Consider the following 19,234-nt stretch of genomic DNA (forward strand, 5'->3'; position numbering starts at 1 on the left):
AGTGCCGTGGACTTCCTCAGCAGCCTGCAGGGCAAGCAGGTGCACGGGCGGGTGCTGGACGTGCTGCTGCTCCATCGCCTGGTCCTTCTGGAGGTGCCCAGGCTGTTCCAGCAGATGCAGGAGCTCGGCCTGGCGCGGCAGGTGCCCGACCGCCTCTTCCGCTCGCTGCTCAAGCGCTACCTAACGGCGGCCACCGTCAGCATGGGCTCCGGGGCCCCAGCCCTCCCGCGCGTCCCTCCCAAGCAGGAGCAGCCTGGCCTGGATTACTTCTACCCGCAGCTGCAGCTGGGCGTGACGGAGCCCGTGGTGGTGACCCAGGTGTGCCACCCCCACCGCATTCACTGCCAGCTCCGGAGCCTCTCGCAGGAGATCCACCGCCTGTCCGAGAGCATGGCCCAGATCTACCGGGGTTTCCCGGGGACGGGGGATGAGAACTCTACCACTGCCACCTGGGAGGAGAGGGAGGAGAGCCCAGACAAGCCTGGCTCTCCGTGTGCATCCTGTGGGTTGGATGGACATTGGTACAGAGCGCTCTTGCTTGAGACTTTTCGGCCCCAGCGCTGTGCCCAAGTGCTCCACGTAGACTATGGAAGGAAGGAGTTAGTGAGTTGTAGTAGCCTCCGCTACTTGCTGCCTGCGTACTTCCGAATGCCCGTGGTGACCTACCCTTGTGCTTTGTATGGACTCTGGGACGGTGGGCGAGGCTGGTCTCGGTCACAGGTCGGTGACCTGAAGGCCCTGATACTGGGCCAGGCAGTGAATGCAAAGATTGAATTTTACTGTTCCTTTGAGCACGTTTATTATGTCACCCTGTATAGAGAAGATGGGATCAATCTGAATTGTGTCTTTGGAGTCCAGTCCTGTTGCTTGGCCGACCGGTTCCTTCAGAGCCAGGGAGTGGAGGAGGAGGAGGAAGAACAAGAAACAGCTTTTCAGTCTCAGTCTCCTGCTGAAGAAGTGGATGAAGAGATTTCACTCCCGGCCTTAAGATCTATCAGGTTAAAGATAAACGCCTTCTATGATGCCCAGGTGGAGTTTGTGAAAAATCCTTCCAAGTTTTGGATTAGGCTGAGGAAACACAAAGGCACTTTCAGCAAGTTGATGAGAAGAATGTGCAGTTTCTATTCCTCAGCCAGTAAGCTGGATGGCATAGTTTTGAAACCCAAACCCGATGACCTTTGCTGTGTCAAATGGAAAGAAAACGGCTATTATCGGGCTATGGTCACCAGATTAGATGACAAGAGTGTGGATGTGTTTCTAGTTGACCGTGGCAGTTTGGAAAATGTGGATTGGTATGACGTGAAGATGTTGCTTCCCCAGTTTAGGCGGCTACCCATATTGGCTCTCAGGTGCACACTAGCAGATATTTGGCCTTTGGGGAAAAATTGGAGCCAGGAGGCAGTTTCCTTTTTTAAAAAGACCGTACTCCACAAAGAATTAGTTATCCATGTCCTTGATAAGCAGGATAATCAATATGTTATTGAGATTCTTGATGAATCAAGAACAGGGGAAGAAAACATTAGTAAGGTAATTGCTCAAGCTGGGTATGCCAAGTATCAGGAATTTGAAACAAAGGAAAATATTCCCAGAAATGTCCACTCTCCAGGGCATGTTTCAAGCCATTTTACTGCTGAGAATGATAAAATATCTCCTGCCAAAAAGGTAGAAGTAGAACAGAAAGCCAAGAGCGACAATAAAACTACATCTGTTTCAGAAATTTTGGCTGATACAACAGTCATTACAGATATTCCAACTGGACTAGTTGTGCAGGAAAAAGAGAAAAGAGTATCTGTTTATTCTTCTCTTACACAGAATTTCTTGGAAATTAAGCCAGGCTCTTCTTGTAAAGGAGAGCTGAAAGTTGGAAGTACAGTAGAAGTCAAAGTGTCTTATGTTGAAAACCCTGGCTACTTCTGGTGTCAGCTGACCAGGAACATTCAAGGATTTAAAACTTTGATGTGTAATATCCAGGACTACTGCAAGAACACAGCTACTCCTTACCAGGGGACCACCCCCGCTTGTTTGGCAAAACGAACAGTAAATGGAAAATGGTCCAGGGCTGTGATTAGCAGGGCACAATCTGCAGAGCATGTCAAAGTAATGTTCATAGATTATGGAGACAAAGAAATGGTATCTGTGAAGAATATTTACTCAATTAGTGAAGAATTTCTCAAAGTTAAGGCTCAGGCTTTTCGGTGCAGTCTTTATAATTTAATTCAACCAACTGGTCAAAATCCTTTTGCTTGGGATGAAAAGGCAATACAGGCTTTTAGTGAGTTTGTTGGCAATGCATGGGAAGAGAATCTCGAATTAAAATGCACAATATTTGCTTTGGCTTCAGTACAAGATGAAGAACTGTTTAATGTTGTGGATTTGCTCACACCCTTTCAGAGCGCATGCCATTTTTTGGTAGAAAAGAGACTCGCAAGACCAGTTAAACTTCAGAAACCTCTGGAGGCCTCTGTTCAGTTACATTCTTTCTACTATTCGACACACGATATGAAAATTGGAAGTGAAGAATCCGTGTATATAACACATGTTGATGACCCTTGGACATTTTATTGCCAACTGGGAAGAAATGCGAGTATTTTAGAACAGTTGTCCTGTAATATTACACAATTAAGTAAAGTTTTGCTGAATTTAAAAACACCTCCCTTGATCCCTGGAACCTTGTGCCTTGCCAAGTATACTGATGGAAACTGGTATAGGGGGATAATAATAGAAAAAGAACGAAATAAAGTCTTTTTTGTGGATTTTGGAAACATTTGTGTGGTAACAAACGAGGATCTGCTTCCAATACCTAGTGATGCATATGATGTCTTACTTTTGCCCATGCAAGCTGTTAAATGTTCATTATCTGATATTCCTGACCATATACCAGAAGAAATTACAACATGGTTTCAGGAGACTATTTTAGATAAGTCATTGAAGGCTTTGGTTGTAGCAAAAGATCCAGATGGAAGACTGATTATAGAACTATATGATGACAGTATTCAAATTAATGCTAACATTAATGAGAAGTTAGGGCTACTCGGCTACAAAGGTGGGACAAAAAAAAAAGAAAGTGAAGCACTCCTTGCTGCAACTGAAACTCTTGAAATAAAGAAGCAAAATATGAAGTTGTTGCCTACAGAGTACATAAGTAAATCAGTAGAAAACAAATTACGTAGTATGGAGATATTGGGAGCATCCTACAAATCTAAGGTCACCTCAGCATGTAAGGAAACCAAGATTTTACGAAGTTCAACAAAGACAGACATAGTCACTCAGTATCAGGACTCTGTGGGAAATCAAGGTAATCAAGTGTGTCCCCTAACACCAGAAAAGAAAGAAGAAAGTTTTGCTGAGCTACCTTTGAAAGCGACAAAACTAGAAGCTACTCCTTCAGAGAGAAACATAGGAGATTTATATAACAAAGATTTGCCTTTAAAATTTTCTGACTTCCCTCAGAAGATTATAATGCCTGGCTTTAAAACAGCTGTGTATGTTTCTCATATAAATGACCTTTCAGACTTTTATGTTCAATTAACAGAAGATGAAGCTGAAATCACTCATCTTTCAGAGAGGTTAAATGATGCTAGAACGAGGCCAGAATATTATTCAGGTCCACCTTTGCAGAGAGGAGATGTAATATGTGCCATTTTTCCGGAAGACAGTTTATGGTATCGAGCTGTGGTCAAGGAACAGCAACCCAATGACCTTCTCTCTGTACAATTTATAGATTATGGCAATGTTTCTATGGTTCATACTAACAAGGTAGGTAAGCTTGACCTTATGAATGCACTGTTACCAGGATTGTGCATTCACTGCTCCTTGAGGGGACTTTGGGTCCCTGAGATTTTAAAATGTAAGGAAATGATGCATTACTTTTCTCAAAGGACAGATGAGGTTCAAATAAGATGTGAATTTGTTAAATTTCAAGGCAGATGGGAAGTTATTCTTGTGGATGAACATGGGATCATCGCAGAAGATATGATTAGCAGATATGCTTTCAGTGAAAAATCTCAAGTAGGACTTTCTAATCAAATAATTAAAAGTGCCTGCTCCAAGTCTGTAAACAAAACTGACATTGACACTTCACTGTTTCTTAACTGGTATAATCCAAAGATGAAGATGGTAAGGGCTTATGCCACTGTGATAGATGGACCGGAGTATTTTTGGTGTCAGTTTGCCGATACTGAGAAACTTCAGTATTTAGAAGTAGAAGTACAAACTGCTGGAGAACAGGTAACAGATAGGCGAAGTTGTGTCCCATGCCCTCATATTGGAGATCCTTGCATAGTGAGATATAGAGAAGATGGACATTATTATCGGGCACTTATCACCAGTATTTGTGATGATTATCTTGTATCCGTCAGACTTGTAGACTTTGGAAATATTGAAGACTGTGTGGACCCCAAAGCCCTCTGGAACATTCCTTCTGAACTTTTGGTGGTCCCCATGCAAGCCTTTCCATGTTGCCTCTCAGGATTTAATATTTCAGAAGGTGTGTGCCCTCAGGAGGGAAATGACTACTTTTATGAAATAGTAACAGAAGATGTGTTGGAGATAACAATATTAGAAATCAAAAGGGATGTTTGTAATATCCCTTTAGCAGTTGTTGACTTGAAAAGCAAAGGCGAGAGTATTAATGAGAAAATGAAAAAATATTCTAAGATTGGTATTAGTAACACTGATCTGCCCTATGAAAAAAAAGGCCCAGAGATAAAGGGAGCCCTTGGGTCCCTCAGTCCTGAGGTTGGACTTAAGACACCAAGTAGTAAAGCTGGACAAGAGAAAACACCGTATGTAGAGCCACAGACAGATGAGCTCTCCGAAAGAGTTGAAAAAGACTTCAACATTCTCGAAACCAAGCCAAGTAAATTCTATGCCCCTGACACTGATAACATTTTTGAAGCTTTCGAAAACCCATGCAAAGATAAAATTGGCCCCGAGGTCCTGGAAGGTGAAATAGAGTGCCATTTGGTTGACAAGGCCAAGTTTGATGACCAATACCTCATGACAGGATTCAACGCGTTACTACCGCAGGCGAGCAAAACAAAGGAGATACTAGAACTGAACTCCCTCGAGGTGCCCCTTTCCCCTGATGATGAATCCAAAGAGTTCCTGGAACTGGAGTCCACTGAGTTACAGCATTCCCTCGTCGGGGACGAAGAGAAGGAAGAGCTAGGCCTGGGGCCTCCCATCGCGCCGCTGCCCCAGGGCTGTGACCCAGAAGGCACCCTGCAGCCATTTACGGTGCAGCTTCCCCTCAGCTGTGACGTGGAGAAGCAGCTGGAACTCGCATTACCCACAGCCCAGCTGTGTCTGGATGACAGAATAAACCCTGTGTTGCTCAGAGCTGATCAGAAGGCCCAAGGACCCACGTGTACGGAAGACACAAGAGAGTCAAGTTGTGTGGAATGTTTCGAGGACCAGCGCTGGTCACCACTGCACCTACACGGGAAGAATCGTGATCCCAACATGCAGACTGAAACGAATATATATAAAGAAGAATTTATAGAGTATAACAACAGAGATGCCATTTCATCATTGACTTTGTTCTCTGAAGAAGAATCCAGAGCCGGAAGGAAGCACCATGATAATGCTTTACAAGATCATGTCTCAGGTAGGTGATTCCTCAGACTTTATTTAACTCCGTGTCTTTCAAAAGTACTTATTTGTCTCAAAGATAATGACTATTTATTTTTGTCTTGGTTGGTTTTTTAAATGAATTTTGGGGGAAAAAGTTTAGAACCTGGAAAGAGAATCAGATTTAGATTTCATGAAGGGCATCTTAAATGTGGGGAGATTAAGTTGTGAAATCAATGTGGAATCATGCTGTATGAAATGCTGAATTGTTAATACTGTGTTTAAAAGTAGAATGCTTTAAATCAGTGTTTCCAAAAAGAAATTATGTTTAAAATGTAAACAAGCTTTAAAATCAAGGGGTTATTTTTTTGGTAAGTCTTAAAAAAACAGCATTCCTTTGCTAAGCACAGCTATAGGCATGAATTGATGATAGGGATTACTTTGGCAGTTTTCAAATTTAACTATTTTCTTTTATGCATATACCTTGCCATTGATTTAGAAACCCCTAAACAAACACTAGATTTAGGGAGCTTATATTAACCATACAAGAGAACAGCCATGAGTAAATATTGGAGAACATTTATTGTCATTAGCTTTTTTACAAATTACATTTACTGATATTTTCTTGGCTACTTAGTAAGATTTAAAAGTTACAAGAAATGGCTAACTTTTAGGATTTTTAAAATAATCAATGTTAGACTTTTTATAAGTCAGTTCTTATATTGTTAAATATGAGCCATTCTACAAAAGAGAGAAAGCAGCAGTCTAGGGAGAATGAAAATTACCATAATCCCACCATTGATAAGCTGCAATGCACTTGCTTGCTATTGTCTTTCACCCTGTGTGTGTCTATTTACGTACAGTTTTCAAAACTAAACACAAATCACAATCGTAGTGTTGAATCCTGCATTTTAATCCCTTAAATATGCTTTCAGAATATTTTAATTCTATGGTATGCCACTCTGTGGATACACTGTGGTTTATTTAAGTATTACCCTAGATTTTTAGTTCTCATTGCCACATTTAAATAATAATAAGTAATAGCTTTATGATAAAAATGTCTGCTAACTTGTAATATGCTGCTTCGCTAAAGAAATGGCTCTTGCAGGGGCGCCTGGGTGGCTCAGTGGTTGTGTCTGCCTTCGGCTCAGGTCATGATCCCAGGGTCCTGGGATGGAGCCCTGCATCGAGCCCCGCATCGGGCTCCCTGCTCAGCGGGAAGCCTGCTTTTCCCTCCCCCACTTCCCCTGCTTGTGTTCCCTCTCTCGCTGTGTCTCTCTCTGTCAAATAAATAAATAAAATCTTAAAGAAAAAAAAAAGGAATGGCTCTTGTAACCATTGACCACATCACATGTGGCAACAGTAACCAGCTTTTAAGAGTAAGTTTCAAAGTCAGGAATCCGATTCATATCCTAAAAAAGACACATCACATCATAGTGGTGTTTTTTGAAGAAAGCCGTAAGGAATTATATTGGGAAGGGGCACCGGGAGAATTTAAAATAAAAATTCAGGAAAAGAGACAGACTCAGACCAGACATGATGCTGATTATATAGGAATAGTGAGTGCAGATTAAGAAAATGCTTTGCATGTGTATCAAGGGATTAAGAGGTATGCATTGAGGCTTTATTCAATTTGGCAGCTCAACCAGAGAAAACCTACACTCTGAAAGGATTTACTGTTGGATCCAAATGTGTTGTGTGGTCAAATCTAAGAAACACATGGTCTAAATGTGAGATTCTGGAAATCGCTGAAGAAGGCACAAGGGTAAGTGAAGTGGGAGTGTTTCATCTCCAAATGTACTTGGCGACTGTTAAGGAAATTTTACTGGAAGTTACCAGATTAGAAAATGCAATTGAGCAGACATTTTCTGGATCATTCCTCCTGATAATTTGGTGCCAATTTGGATTATGTCCTGAATGTCTGCACTTTTGGTGCAGTGCAAAAGTCATTTCAAAGTTCATATATAAGCATCCTAGCAAGAAACCTTCTTAGGCTCTTTCATCTCCCTTGCCTCTGAAATCCCATCAGTCACCAAATTCTACACTTTCCACTTCTTACCACGTAGTTAAAACTTTTTATGCCTAATGCCACTGCCTTCGTTTTAAGTCCCATTTTTACAAGTAGATTACTCTATTTACCCTTCTATTTGGTTTACTTCTAGTCTTCCTCAGTTGATTCTCTACACTGCCAGTGTGAAGTTTGTCAAACGCAAATCTGAGTAGGGCATTCCTGCATGTAAAACTTGCTGGGGCTTTCTAGTTGATGGTGCTTCTCCCATGATCTGAAAACCACCCGTATCAGAATCACCTGCTGTGTTTCTTAGATTGTGGATGCCTAGATCTTGCCCTGGCTGGCTGATTCAGAATATCTGGGGGGGAGGACAAGGAATGTGCATTCTTATGCCATTAAAATTTGAGAACCAGTAGTCTAGGATAGAAAAGTCAGGCTCATTAACATGGCATGGTCCTCTAGAGGCCCTGGAAGTGCTCTAGGTTTGAGTGTCCATATTATTCTCCAGCCTTATGTTTATGTTTTGTACCTTATATTAGATGCACATCAAACTGCTTGATTTCTCTTATGTATACCATTCTACTTGGCTCCTCTGATATATTAAGTAATGTAGTTCTATTCACTTGTATTCTATCCCCCTCCCAGACTGGTTAATTTTCACTTATTTTTGAAAGATTTTCATTGCAACTTCATTTTCATTTTGCACTGCCTCTTCCAGGAAGCATTCACTAGCATTATTTTCTAAATCTCTCCATCTTTTCACCCTCCCCCTCCTACCAAAAAACCTTGGCTTGATACCTATATTATTCCTATTATTCCTGCTACAGAAGTCTGTACTTTCTACCTTGTATTGTAATGTTCTTCTTATAGGTCTGTTTCTCCACAAAATTTTGAACTTCTCGAGATCTCATTGTTAACCATCTTTGATCTCTAGGCATAGATACACAATATGTTAATTGAACAGAAGTTCTGTTGAGTTGAAATGTAAAATTGAAGTTTAATAAAATTATTTTCATTGCCTTTTGAGGTATTTCATTTGAAGAAGGATTGCTGTGGTCCATAAATCACTTACAGTTTTTGGAAACTACCAGTTTTTGTTAATTTTTTTTTCTCTTGCAGGTTTTGAACCTTTCAAATGGTATGGAGGAGATAGTGAACCCTGAGAACGTTTGGAATGGCATACCCAAATTGGATAAGAGTCCATTTGAGGTATGGAATTATATAAACACTAATTAACGAGAGCATTGTCTTTCATTTTGAAAGATGACTTAAGCTATTTCCAAAGCCCTTGTGTTGGGAATGATGGAGAAAAAAAAATACTAATACTGGGATAACAACAATGAAAAACAGCAGTAACAAAATCAGTGATTCTGGATTTTATGCCAGGTATCCCTTTGGGCAAACCAGTTATTAATGTTTTACTCTTTGATTTTTTGGAGGGATTTTAAACATGAAAATTGTTTGATGTCTGAGACCTTTATAAAATATGTTTGATGTAGAAAATCTGGAAAAATGGCAGAGTTAAAAAGGAAAAAGTATCTGTCACCTGTAATACATCTATCCAAGACAAAGAGATTGATCAGTTTTGTTTTCTTTCATAATTTTTTTCTGTTTATATGGAATGTAAGTATATCATCTGCATATTTTGAGCATAATTTATTTCATTCTGCGTAGTTTTATATGCTATGTTCTTCATTTAAAATTATATGGTGGGCAATTCCTATGCCATTATAATCTCTGGGCATTTGAGTTTATTCTGTTTGGAGTTTGTTGAACTTCTTGCTTTAAAATCTGTGTCGGATAGTTCTAGTACCTGGTCATCTCAGGGCTTGCCATTTAATGATTGCCTTGAAAAATGATTAACTTTTCCTGATTCTTTGTATGTTGAATAATTTTGGATTATGTCCTGAATGTCTTGAATATTATGTTGTAAAACTTTGGATCCTGTTAAAATCTTCTAGAAAATATTGAAATTTTTGTTTTAGCAGGTGATCAACTGTTAGGTTCATACCACAAGTTCTGTCTCTCCTGAGTTTGTTGGTTCCAATGTCAGTTTACTTTTTTTTTTTTACCTTTTTTTAAAAAAGATTTTTTTTATTCATTTGTCAGAGAGAGAGAGAGAGCACAAGCAGGGGGAGAAGCAGGCAGAGGGAGAAACAGACTCTCTGCTGAGCAGGGAGCCCAATGTGGGACTCCATCCCAGGACCCTGGGATCATGACCTGAGCTGAAGGCAGACGTTTAACTGACTGAGCCACCCAGGCACCCCCCTTTCCAGAATTTTTAATTGTAATCAGTGTGAGAGAGAGGCCGTAGTTGGCTCATTCTGCCTTGGCTGCAACCAGAAGGCCATAGTTGCATAATATTATATGACATGAATGGTCAGTCACTTGTTAAACCATTTCTCCCAGTGGTGCACATTGAGGTCATTTAAAATGTTCCACTATAAAAAATCATTGAACATCTCTCTCTACTGCCTTATATTAATTTCATGCTTTTGTTTACTTGTCAAAAATAACAACTTGCTTCATTTATATTGCATCAGTATTTACTAAAAAAATGTTCTTTTACATTGTGATCTTTTCCATTCATTAATTTTCAAGAAGCCACAGCCAAATGCATAGATAGATACATATAAGATTCTGTTTGGATGAACTACCCTATACCTGCCAAATAGAAGGTAACAATTTAAGACAAAGTGTTCATAAAATAGTATAGATATAATTCTGGCCTTACATCGATTAGCAAATATAGAGACTACTTATGAGTAAGGTTTTTCTTTTTAAAATTTGGTTATTAATGAGATTGAAATGATCCTTTCCTTAAATTTGAAGAAACTCTTACATATGTGTCTACAAATGAACTGGTTTTCCTTAAAAAGTGGATAGTGTGAGGTATTAAATTATATGTGACTTTTCTGGTAATATGTCAAGGCACTGTGATCTGGGAGTCTTTCTGATTACATATTTTTTAGAAATTTTTTTCATCTGAGTGATTTCATTTCACTGTAAGAATATGTCTCATGAATAATTTCTGTATGGGCCTCATGTACACACACAGTGCTATTATTTGTTGAAAGGAATATAGGAGAAATATCCCTCTTCATCAAGTCTTTAATAAAGGATCTGTGGCTCACCATGGATAATGTGTTTGAACAGTAGCCCTTTGAAAAATGTACCAGACACCAGAGTTGTTGGTTTGGGAGCTAAAAATTGAAAAAGGTACTTTATTCCCTGTGTTGGATGCTCCAGTAGACATGTTTCAGAGAAATGAGCATTGGAAAGATAGAAATATACTCGGATGATTCTTTGCTATAAAATCAGATTGTCATACTTTTAAAAGGGTAAGTTTTTCATTGCTTACCATTTTTCTGGTTTATCTATGGTCCCCTTTCTGATTTTAATCATTTTGTGTCTGTAACAAAAAATTGGTAGTAATCCAAAGGTTCCTTCTGTTAGGCTATATTCCAAACGGGGGGAAGACCTTTACTTTATGTCATCAGTTGATACTACAATTGAGGGTAACTTGTGTTTTTAAAATAAAATAACTGTTATCACCAGTTTGCTAAGTCTTAAAGATACCATTATCATGAATCCTCAAATAAAAATGGTTTACCAATTTACTTAGATGTCAGTAGTAGAAAAAAACAAAACAAAACTCTTTAGTTAGAAATATTAAATGTGCTTCTGGGGATAAATAACCAAGAAGAGGATTTCTTGAAATATTATAAGAAAACTTATTTGTTGATTGAATTCATCTTGAAAATTACATTGTGAATTTGATAAATTTATATTTTAAAGTACTTTAGAGAATTTTCCAGTGTTGATTAGCTCATACATTCAAATGATCTTTGTATGTGAAATGATCTCTTGGAATTTCTTTCTGGGTTTTCAGTTTAGCTCATAAGATTCAATTTGTTGAAAGTTACTGGTTATTGCATGATCTTGTTCATAAGTAGCACACTGGTTCTTAGAATTGAGGTACCACTGAGAAGGAAATCAGCTCTGGGTGGCTATAGTATTATTCGAAAAATACATACTAATGAAAGAGAACTATTTGGTTATCAGCTTGGCTAACATCATTCTAGCAAAATACAAAATATGCCAATTTTATAATATTTTAGAGAAACTTTGTTTGATAATAGGTAGAGTGTAGAACAAAATTACTAAAAGAAAAAAAAAAACAACAGCAATCTCTGTGGGAATTTCTCCACAGAATAATTCTCACCATTTTGAGAGGACATTAAATTTGTTGTGATAGCACCATGTAAATAATTTTCTTGTTTCTTTTTCAACTTGAAGGTTTTTTTTCCTCTCTCTCTCTCTTTTTTTTTTTTTCCAGAAAAGGGGTCTGGAGGTGATATAGATTTAACAGTGGATCCATACATGTGCCAGTCAGTCAGAAACTACTCTTAAACAAGTGGCATCTCACCCAGACTGACAGAGCATTTGAGCCTATCGAGAGCATGTAATCACAAGAAGCTGTCATTTTTGAAAACTTTGATATGCACTGAAAACAAAATAGATCTCAGGGTGATTATGCAGTGGATTTATAGTGGGGTTGCTGTATATATGGATCTGGGATCTTTGTTCTCCCTTTAAATGTGTTATGTTCCTAATCAGTTAGGAGGATTTATTTTGCTAAACAGTTTGCTAACATATTACTCAAATTAAAAAAAAAAAACAACCCTATTTTTGTTTCTTTTGAATATAGTGTTTAAATTAAAATAGAAAATTATAGGTTTATGACAAGTATATCATATGATGCTACTTTGGGGGATGGCTTTGTTAGCAGTAACTCCTCCAGATTTTTTGTTTTTGTTTCTGAAGCTTTGCCTTGTCTATCTAGTTAAACATTTGACTAATACTCCGTTTGATTTTGGAAGTATTCTAATACGACCCCAGATGTGAATAAAGTTTCTCCTGAAAGGTGTGGTGGTTTCATTTTATTAAAAAGGAAATAGGATTCTGGAACATCTGTGGTTCTGGATTATCTGTAGTAATGGGGGAAACAGCAATCGTCAATATTAGCTCTTATAGGTCAGTCCCTCAACTGGTGCTGTAAGTGCCTTTCTCATTTAATTCTCAACCGCAAGGGGGGGCAATAGTGTCCATATTTTATGGGTGAGAAAACTGACGCTTTTTAGAGAAGTTACATAACTTCTCTACAGGCCAAAGAGCTGGAGAGCCTCAGAAACCTGATCAAACGCAGACCCATCTAACTTCAAAGCCCATGCTGTTAAAACAGGGTTTTGTATATAGCTGGTGGTACAGATCCTAGCTGTGGGACACCTCTTAGCCGTGTGCTGCTGACGAGATATGTGACCTGGACAGGTTATACACGGCCTCTGAGACCTGATCTTCCTCATCTGTCAAGCGGGATAGTAAAACCTTTCTCGAAGTGCTTTTAAGACTGGAAATAGCATTCTTTTCCCTGAAAGATACTCAATGTGCACATTGGGTCATTATTATATTTTTAAGTTTTAACTCATTAGGTCTTTTTTTTGTGGTTATATTCTCCTTTAGCATCTGCATATACCACCGACAAAGGATTTTAAAAAGATATTACTGAATGAGACATAAGGACAATTGGAAGTGTTATCCATTTCTAAAATGAATAAGGAGGTTTGCTACATGAAGGTCGGGGGAAGATGTACGTCTGTGAAACATTATCAGACCCTGAAGCCTGGTGGGGCAACAGTGAGAACTAAGGACATTGAAAGCTGGGTATAATTTCAATAAATAGAAAGGAGAGGGTTTTGCAGTAAACATAGCTGAGGTAGAAAGCATATTGCTTGTTCCTGGGATAAGAATAGACAAGTCTGGTTCATTCCTGCAGGTGATACGGATGTGGATTAGTGGCAGAAAAGGTCAGTGAAGATACATTAGGGCCAGGTTATAGAAAGCCTTCAGTTTCACGCTAAGGAGTTTAACTCTTCAAAAATTTTTAAAATCAGAATGGCTATAGGATAGGAGAAGTCAAACTTCTCAAAGTGAGTGTTTTTGCACCCTGAAACATTAAGATAGCCTGAAGTGTCAAATCAAAATACACAGTTACTTATTAACTGAGCACAAGGGGTAGGGATGGAATAGTTTACCAGGCTTGCTTACGAAGTCCTGATTATCCCTGTTCACAAGGCTTAAACAATTAAGAAGAATTCATAGGAACCAGACCATAATTAAGCCAAAATATACTTAACTAATGAGTGGCACACATTTTTATATTCCTCAGGAAACAAAAACCATTTCTCATGACTCCCAGATGTATAAGCATAAAGTTTTATGCTTATATAAACCTCCATATACAGACCTACCTCAGAGATACATGGGTTCAGTTCCAAACCACTACAGATACCACAATGAAGTGAGTCAAATGACTTTTTTGGTTTCCCAGTGTATATAAAAGTTATGTTTACACTGCAGTGTAGTCTATTAAATGTGCAATAGCATTATCTAAACAAAGCAATGTACATACCTTAATTAAAAACTACTTTATTGCTAAAAAAATAACCTAACCATCATGTGAGCTTTCAGTGAGTCGTGATCTTTTTGTCAGTGGAGGGTCTTGCCTCCGTGCTGGTGACTGCTGACTGATAAGGGGTTGGTTGCTGAAGGCTGGGCTGGCTGTAGCAGTTTTAAAAAATAAGACAACAATGAAGCTTGCCACATCGATGGACTCTTCCTTCCATGAACGATTTCTCGCGCATGCTGTTTGACAGCGTTTTACTCACAGAAACTTCTTTCCAAATTGGAGTCAGTCCTCTCACACCCTGTTGCTGCTTTCTCAATTAAGTGTAACTCCTATCCTAAACCCTCTGTGGTCATTTCAACGATCTGCACAGCATCTCCACGAGGGGTAGATTCCATCTCAAGAAACCACTTTCTTTGTTCATCCATAAGAAGCTACTCCTCAGCCATTCACGTTTTATCATGAGATGATAAAGCAAGTCAGTCCCATCTTCAGGCCCCACTTTGAATCAAGTTCTCTTGCAATTTTTTTTTTAAAGATTTCATTTATTTGAGAGAGAGAATGAGAGACAGAGCATGAGAGAGAGGAGGGTCAGAGGGAGAAGCAGACCCCCTGCTGAGCAGGGAGCCCGATGCGGGACTCGATCCCGGGACTCCAGGATCATGACCTGAGCCGAAGGCAGTCGCTTAACCAACTGAGCCACCCAGGCGCCCCAAGTTCTCCTGCAATTTCCACCCCACCTGCTGTTACTTCCTCCACTCAAATCTTGAACCTTCAACTTGTAAGAAATGCAATAAACTGCAATGCTCACTAAAGCAACATATGCATGTATTGTGCTATTCTGCTTCCACTTCATACAGAATTAAAGAACATAAGTAAAACTAATTGGAAAAATCAACCAGTTAAAAGTAATTCTGAATGTTTCCTTTGTTATCCTTCACAGCCTTTGGGTGAATAATGTATTATAACTGGAATCCCTGGCCTGTCTTACGCACCTTTCTTGAGTAGGTAGAATCCACCAGAGATAATCAAGTAAAGGCAAACAGATTATCAACTCTCTTTAATCCATTTTAATCTGCTGCATTTGCCTTGTCTCCAATATTCTTACCCTTGGCCACTCCCCATTTATTTACCATATTGAAATTGTTTAGTATCCCTAATCCTGTGGTACAATAATGCTTTTATCATTTGCTTGATCTAATTTTTCTTCCCAAGACCAAAAGTCAAAAGGAAGTGCTTCCAAATTCTACCTAGAATACCATGTTGCTAAAACTCAATTCTACTCACAATAAAAAAAGAAAGGGGGGGGGGCATGAAAACCTGTATTGTATTTTTAAGGAGGATTATGTCATTGCAACATGTTTTCATTAGCATTGTGCCCATTTTGATACCCTTGTCCACTAAAGTAATGTAAAAGTCGTGATTTTGACACCAAAAAGCATCATTTTACTAAAATTAAAATTTAGGCTGGCATGGTTTTGATATACATCTGTCTTTCTTTACATTTAAAGAAAAAAAGTCCTAGTCCAAGCTTCAATCACTTTTATGGTATAGTCTACATTTTACAATATGATTTATTTGAGAAAATACATTAAAATCATACACACACACACATACTTTCAGACCATTTTTAAACAAGACTTTAAAAAGTGCTTTTAATCTAAATTCTATTGCTCTGTTCCTGTAGAGTTCTGTAGAGTGACATGTTGGCTGGTTGTGTTAATGTTGGTACCGGGAATAAGATTATCATCTTCTCCTTCAATCAAAGAATCCCACTGATCAAAATCTTTCTGCAGTCCTGTAAAATAGAAATGGTAATAAGCATAGAAAACTTTTTGAGAGCATGAAACAGCTCAGTGCCTCTAGGTGGCAGCACAGCCTCACTAGTGACAGATGATTACGGAGACCAGGTCCCCTCCCTGGGAGCTGCCCACAGCTGGGGCTTCTGAGTAAGAGATGGGACTAGACACCGAGCTGCCAGGCCCCTCAGCATGGGAGTCGGCCAAGTCTGCACAGAAAAACTATTCCCTTTAACAGGCAGACTTGCTGCTGTCTGGGATACAAAGCATGCAAAGCAGCAGAATTAAATTTCTCACGCTTTTGTTTTCAGACTGATTTACTGCTATGTTACCTTGTAAACCAGCTGGAGACAGTTAAAACAGGACTAATGCTGGATTAAGACAGTTTTGCCCTAAGAATCACCTGGTTTATGTCATGAAATACTCTTAGTTTCTTACCTAAATGCTTTTGTAAAAATGCTAATGAAGCTCTGTTGCTAAGAGCAAGTGCTACATTTGAATCTATATCTCCTTTTAAGGTGAATATGTATCCAACTATTTTGCCAGTGGCAAAAGTGAAATCAGCAAAATTCTGATGGACTGAACCCCTGAAAGAGAAATGAGACATTTATAAATCACATAGTTTGGCAAAATTATTTTTATAGTTAGGGTGCAGGAAGTATCCTAGCTGGCTATTTACTGAAAACTAAGGGAATAAAACTTGTAGATTTGATCTCTTTTGCTGTATTTGCGGGTCACAGGCTGTGCATATAAGGATCTTAGAGTATATATTCATCTTCCCTTCTAGATAAAGATTCCAGTCTTCCTTGGCATCTTGGCTTTAGAAGAAATGATTCCAGCTCTTTTTTTTTTTTTTTTTTTTGAGCCAATACAATGTATTACATGTTGCAGGGACTGTGTACTCAGAGCCAGAAGCCTATTATATTTGCTTACCAACACCACCTAACTTCTTACTTGATGCTAATCAAAACACACTGCACGTAAGCCTGGAATTAAGTAGATTTAAAGAAAAAAACCATTTTCCTTGTATTATTTAAGCTTGTATCTTATAGGTATCATTTATGAGGCTCCTTAAATCCACTGATAGCCTAACATCAAGTACAATGGCCTTTTTTTAGTGCTCATTTTCTACTGCCTCTGAGACATTTGACACTTTCTTGCAGGTTTTTTTCCCCCCTTTGTTTCCTTGACCTTCTCTTCCCTTGTTTGTACCTACCCTTCTTCCCCTAACCACTCTGTTCTCCACTGGCTCTTCACATACATATAGACATTCCTCAAGATTCTGTTCTCAGACCAAGTTTTACCCACTGGGTGGTCTTATCTACTCCAAAGATTTCATGTATAATACACAAATTCTCTACTTTCCCAGTGTGTGGCCAGACATCTCTACCCAGATTTCCCTGGCTCAAGCTAAGAGATTCCAAGGTTAGAACACATCTTTCCAGCCCCACCTGGTGCACCTCTTCCTCTTCATTTTGCTGCTGCTTATAAGCCAACCACCACCCTCTGTTATCTATATCCGAACCGGGGCCACCTGCCTCCTGTTCCTTCTTCCCTGCTTCCAATCACAACCTGAGTGTCAGAAGCACAAAGCAGGGAGAAACAGGGTCAGGAGCAGAAGCCCGGATGCTACCAACAGGGAAGGAATGGCCTCAGGAGGAGATGGTGGGGGAGAAAGGGAGGGAGCAGTCTAAAGGATGAGAGGAACAGCAAAGAGCAGGGTTGTAGTATCCCGGGAAGGAGAAATAGGGCAAGTCCACAAGGTCAAGGTCAAATGGATGCAGAGAGCAAGATCCAGGCTGCAATAGGCTGCTGGGCCTTTTATGTCCTCGGTAGGGCCAGTTTCAATACACTGGTAGGGGTTTTGGAAGCTAGCCCACAAGAATTAAACTGTAAATGGACACAAAATCTAATGATGTATTGTATGGTGACTAACATAATAAAATTAAATTAAAAAATAAATTAATTTAAAAAAAGTGTAAATGGAAGTAAGGATGGACTATTCTTTCCAGGTTCCTAGCAGTGAAAGGAAGGAAAAGACGTAGAGTAAGAGTCTAGTAAAGAAGTGGGGTTGAGGCAGGCTAGGCATTCTGCATTATTTCTGTTTTAAAATTAAATAGACTTGCGCATCCAAATATTGAAGTCCTTAACTAACTTAAAGCTAAATTGAGGTCCTTAACTAAACTACCTAGATCCTCCTCACTATTTTTCTAAAGTCTCTTGATCCTTCAAGACAAATTCTACTCCCATGTCTTCCAAGCAGCCTCTCCTGAACACCTCAGGTGGAGAACACACCATTCTCTGACCCCGTAGGGTTTACTGCCTATACGGTTTATGTTTCCTTCCCACCCCCTCTTTTTTTCTTCTTCGAAATAACCAGGTTTCAGAAGAGGGATGAGCCCTACCTTGGAACATCACACTGTGAGTTCAAAACTCTATTGGGGTTTCTTTTTCACACCCATGATATCAGCATATCACTGATGTTCAAGGGCATCTGATTATAGCTTTGGGGGAATTTATAAATTCATATTCTTTCTAAACAGGTACACATTGCAGATCTCAGTGCTCTGCCCTTTTTCCCAAAGAGTTCCTAGTCTAGGCTGATGATGGAATACTTCTCCCTACCCCAGCCCCCAAATGCATAAGCCTGCTCCTGTGTTTAAATAAAAATAGCATGTATCCTAATGCAAATTTTAATTATCAGTATATGAAGAACTTACATTAACTCTACTCAAGACAGCATGGTACTGGCACAAAAACAGACACATAGATCAATGGAACAGAATAGAGAGCCCAGATATGGACCCTTAACTCTATGGTCAACTAATCTTCTACAAAGCAGGAAAAAATATCCAATGGAAAAAAGACAGTCCCTTCAAGAAATGGTGCTGGGAAAATTGGACAGCTATATACAGAAGAATGGAATTCGACCATTCTCTTACACCATACACAAAGATAAACTCTAAATGGATGAAAGACTTCAATGTGAGACAGGAATCCATCAAAATCCTAGAGGAGAACAGGCAGTAACCTCTTCGACATCAGTCACAGCAACTTCTTTCAAGACACATCTCCAAAGGCAAGGGAAACAAAAGCAAAAGTGAACTTTTGGGACTTCATCAAGATAAAAAGCTTCTGCATAGCAAAGGAAACAGTCAAAAAAACAAAGGGGCAACCCATGGAATGGAGAAGATATTTGCAAATGACACTACAGATAAAGGGCTGGTATCCAAGATCTATAAAGAACTTCTCAAACTCAACACCCAAAAAACAAATAATCAAGTCAAAAAATGAGCAGAAGACATGATCAGACACTTCTCCAAAGAAGACATACAAATGGCTAACAGACACCTGAAAAAATGTTCAACATCATTAGCCATCAGGGAA

General features: G+C 39.2%; 2 protein-coding genes across 3 annotated transcripts in view; one reads left to right on the forward strand and one right to left on the reverse strand.

Moving 5' to 3' along the window:
- Positions 1 to 12,508, forward strand: part of TDRD6 (tudor domain containing 6) — a 14,945-nt gene extending 2,437 nt beyond the window's left edge. Inside the window, exons 4-7 of the mRNA XM_006727565.3 lie at positions 3 to 5,608; positions 7,212 to 7,336; positions 8,702 to 8,791; positions 11,922 to 12,508. Coding sequence (XP_006727628.2) covers positions 3 to 5,608; positions 7,212 to 7,336; positions 8,702 to 8,791; positions 11,922 to 11,945 — 5,845 coding nt within the window. The 3' untranslated portion in view covers positions 11,946 to 12,508. The remainder of the gene's footprint in view (positions 1 to 2; positions 5,609 to 7,211; positions 7,337 to 8,701; positions 8,792 to 11,921) is intronic.
- Positions 12,509 to 15,573: 3,065 nt separating this feature from the next.
- Positions 15,574 to 19,234, reverse strand: part of PLA2G7 (phospholipase A2 group VII) — a 26,699-nt gene continuing 23,038 nt past the window's right edge. For both annotated transcript variants that reach the window (XM_081828399.1, XM_006727567.3), the window contains 2 exons: positions 16,286 to 16,434; positions 15,574 to 15,846 (listed from right to left, as the gene is read on the reverse strand). In XM_081828399.1, coding sequence (XP_081684525.1) covers positions 15,716 to 15,846; positions 16,286 to 16,434 — 280 coding nt within the window. In that variant the 3' untranslated portion in view covers positions 15,574 to 15,715. The remainder of the gene's footprint in view (positions 15,847 to 16,285; positions 16,435 to 19,234) is intronic.

This window comes from Leptonychotes weddellii, chromosome 8 (genome assembly GCF_054177405.1).
Source record: "Leptonychotes weddellii isolate Sample4059 chromosome 8, ASM5417740v2, whole genome shotgun sequence".
Taxonomy (NCBI): domain Eukaryota; kingdom Metazoa; phylum Chordata; class Mammalia; order Carnivora; family Phocidae; genus Leptonychotes; species Leptonychotes weddellii.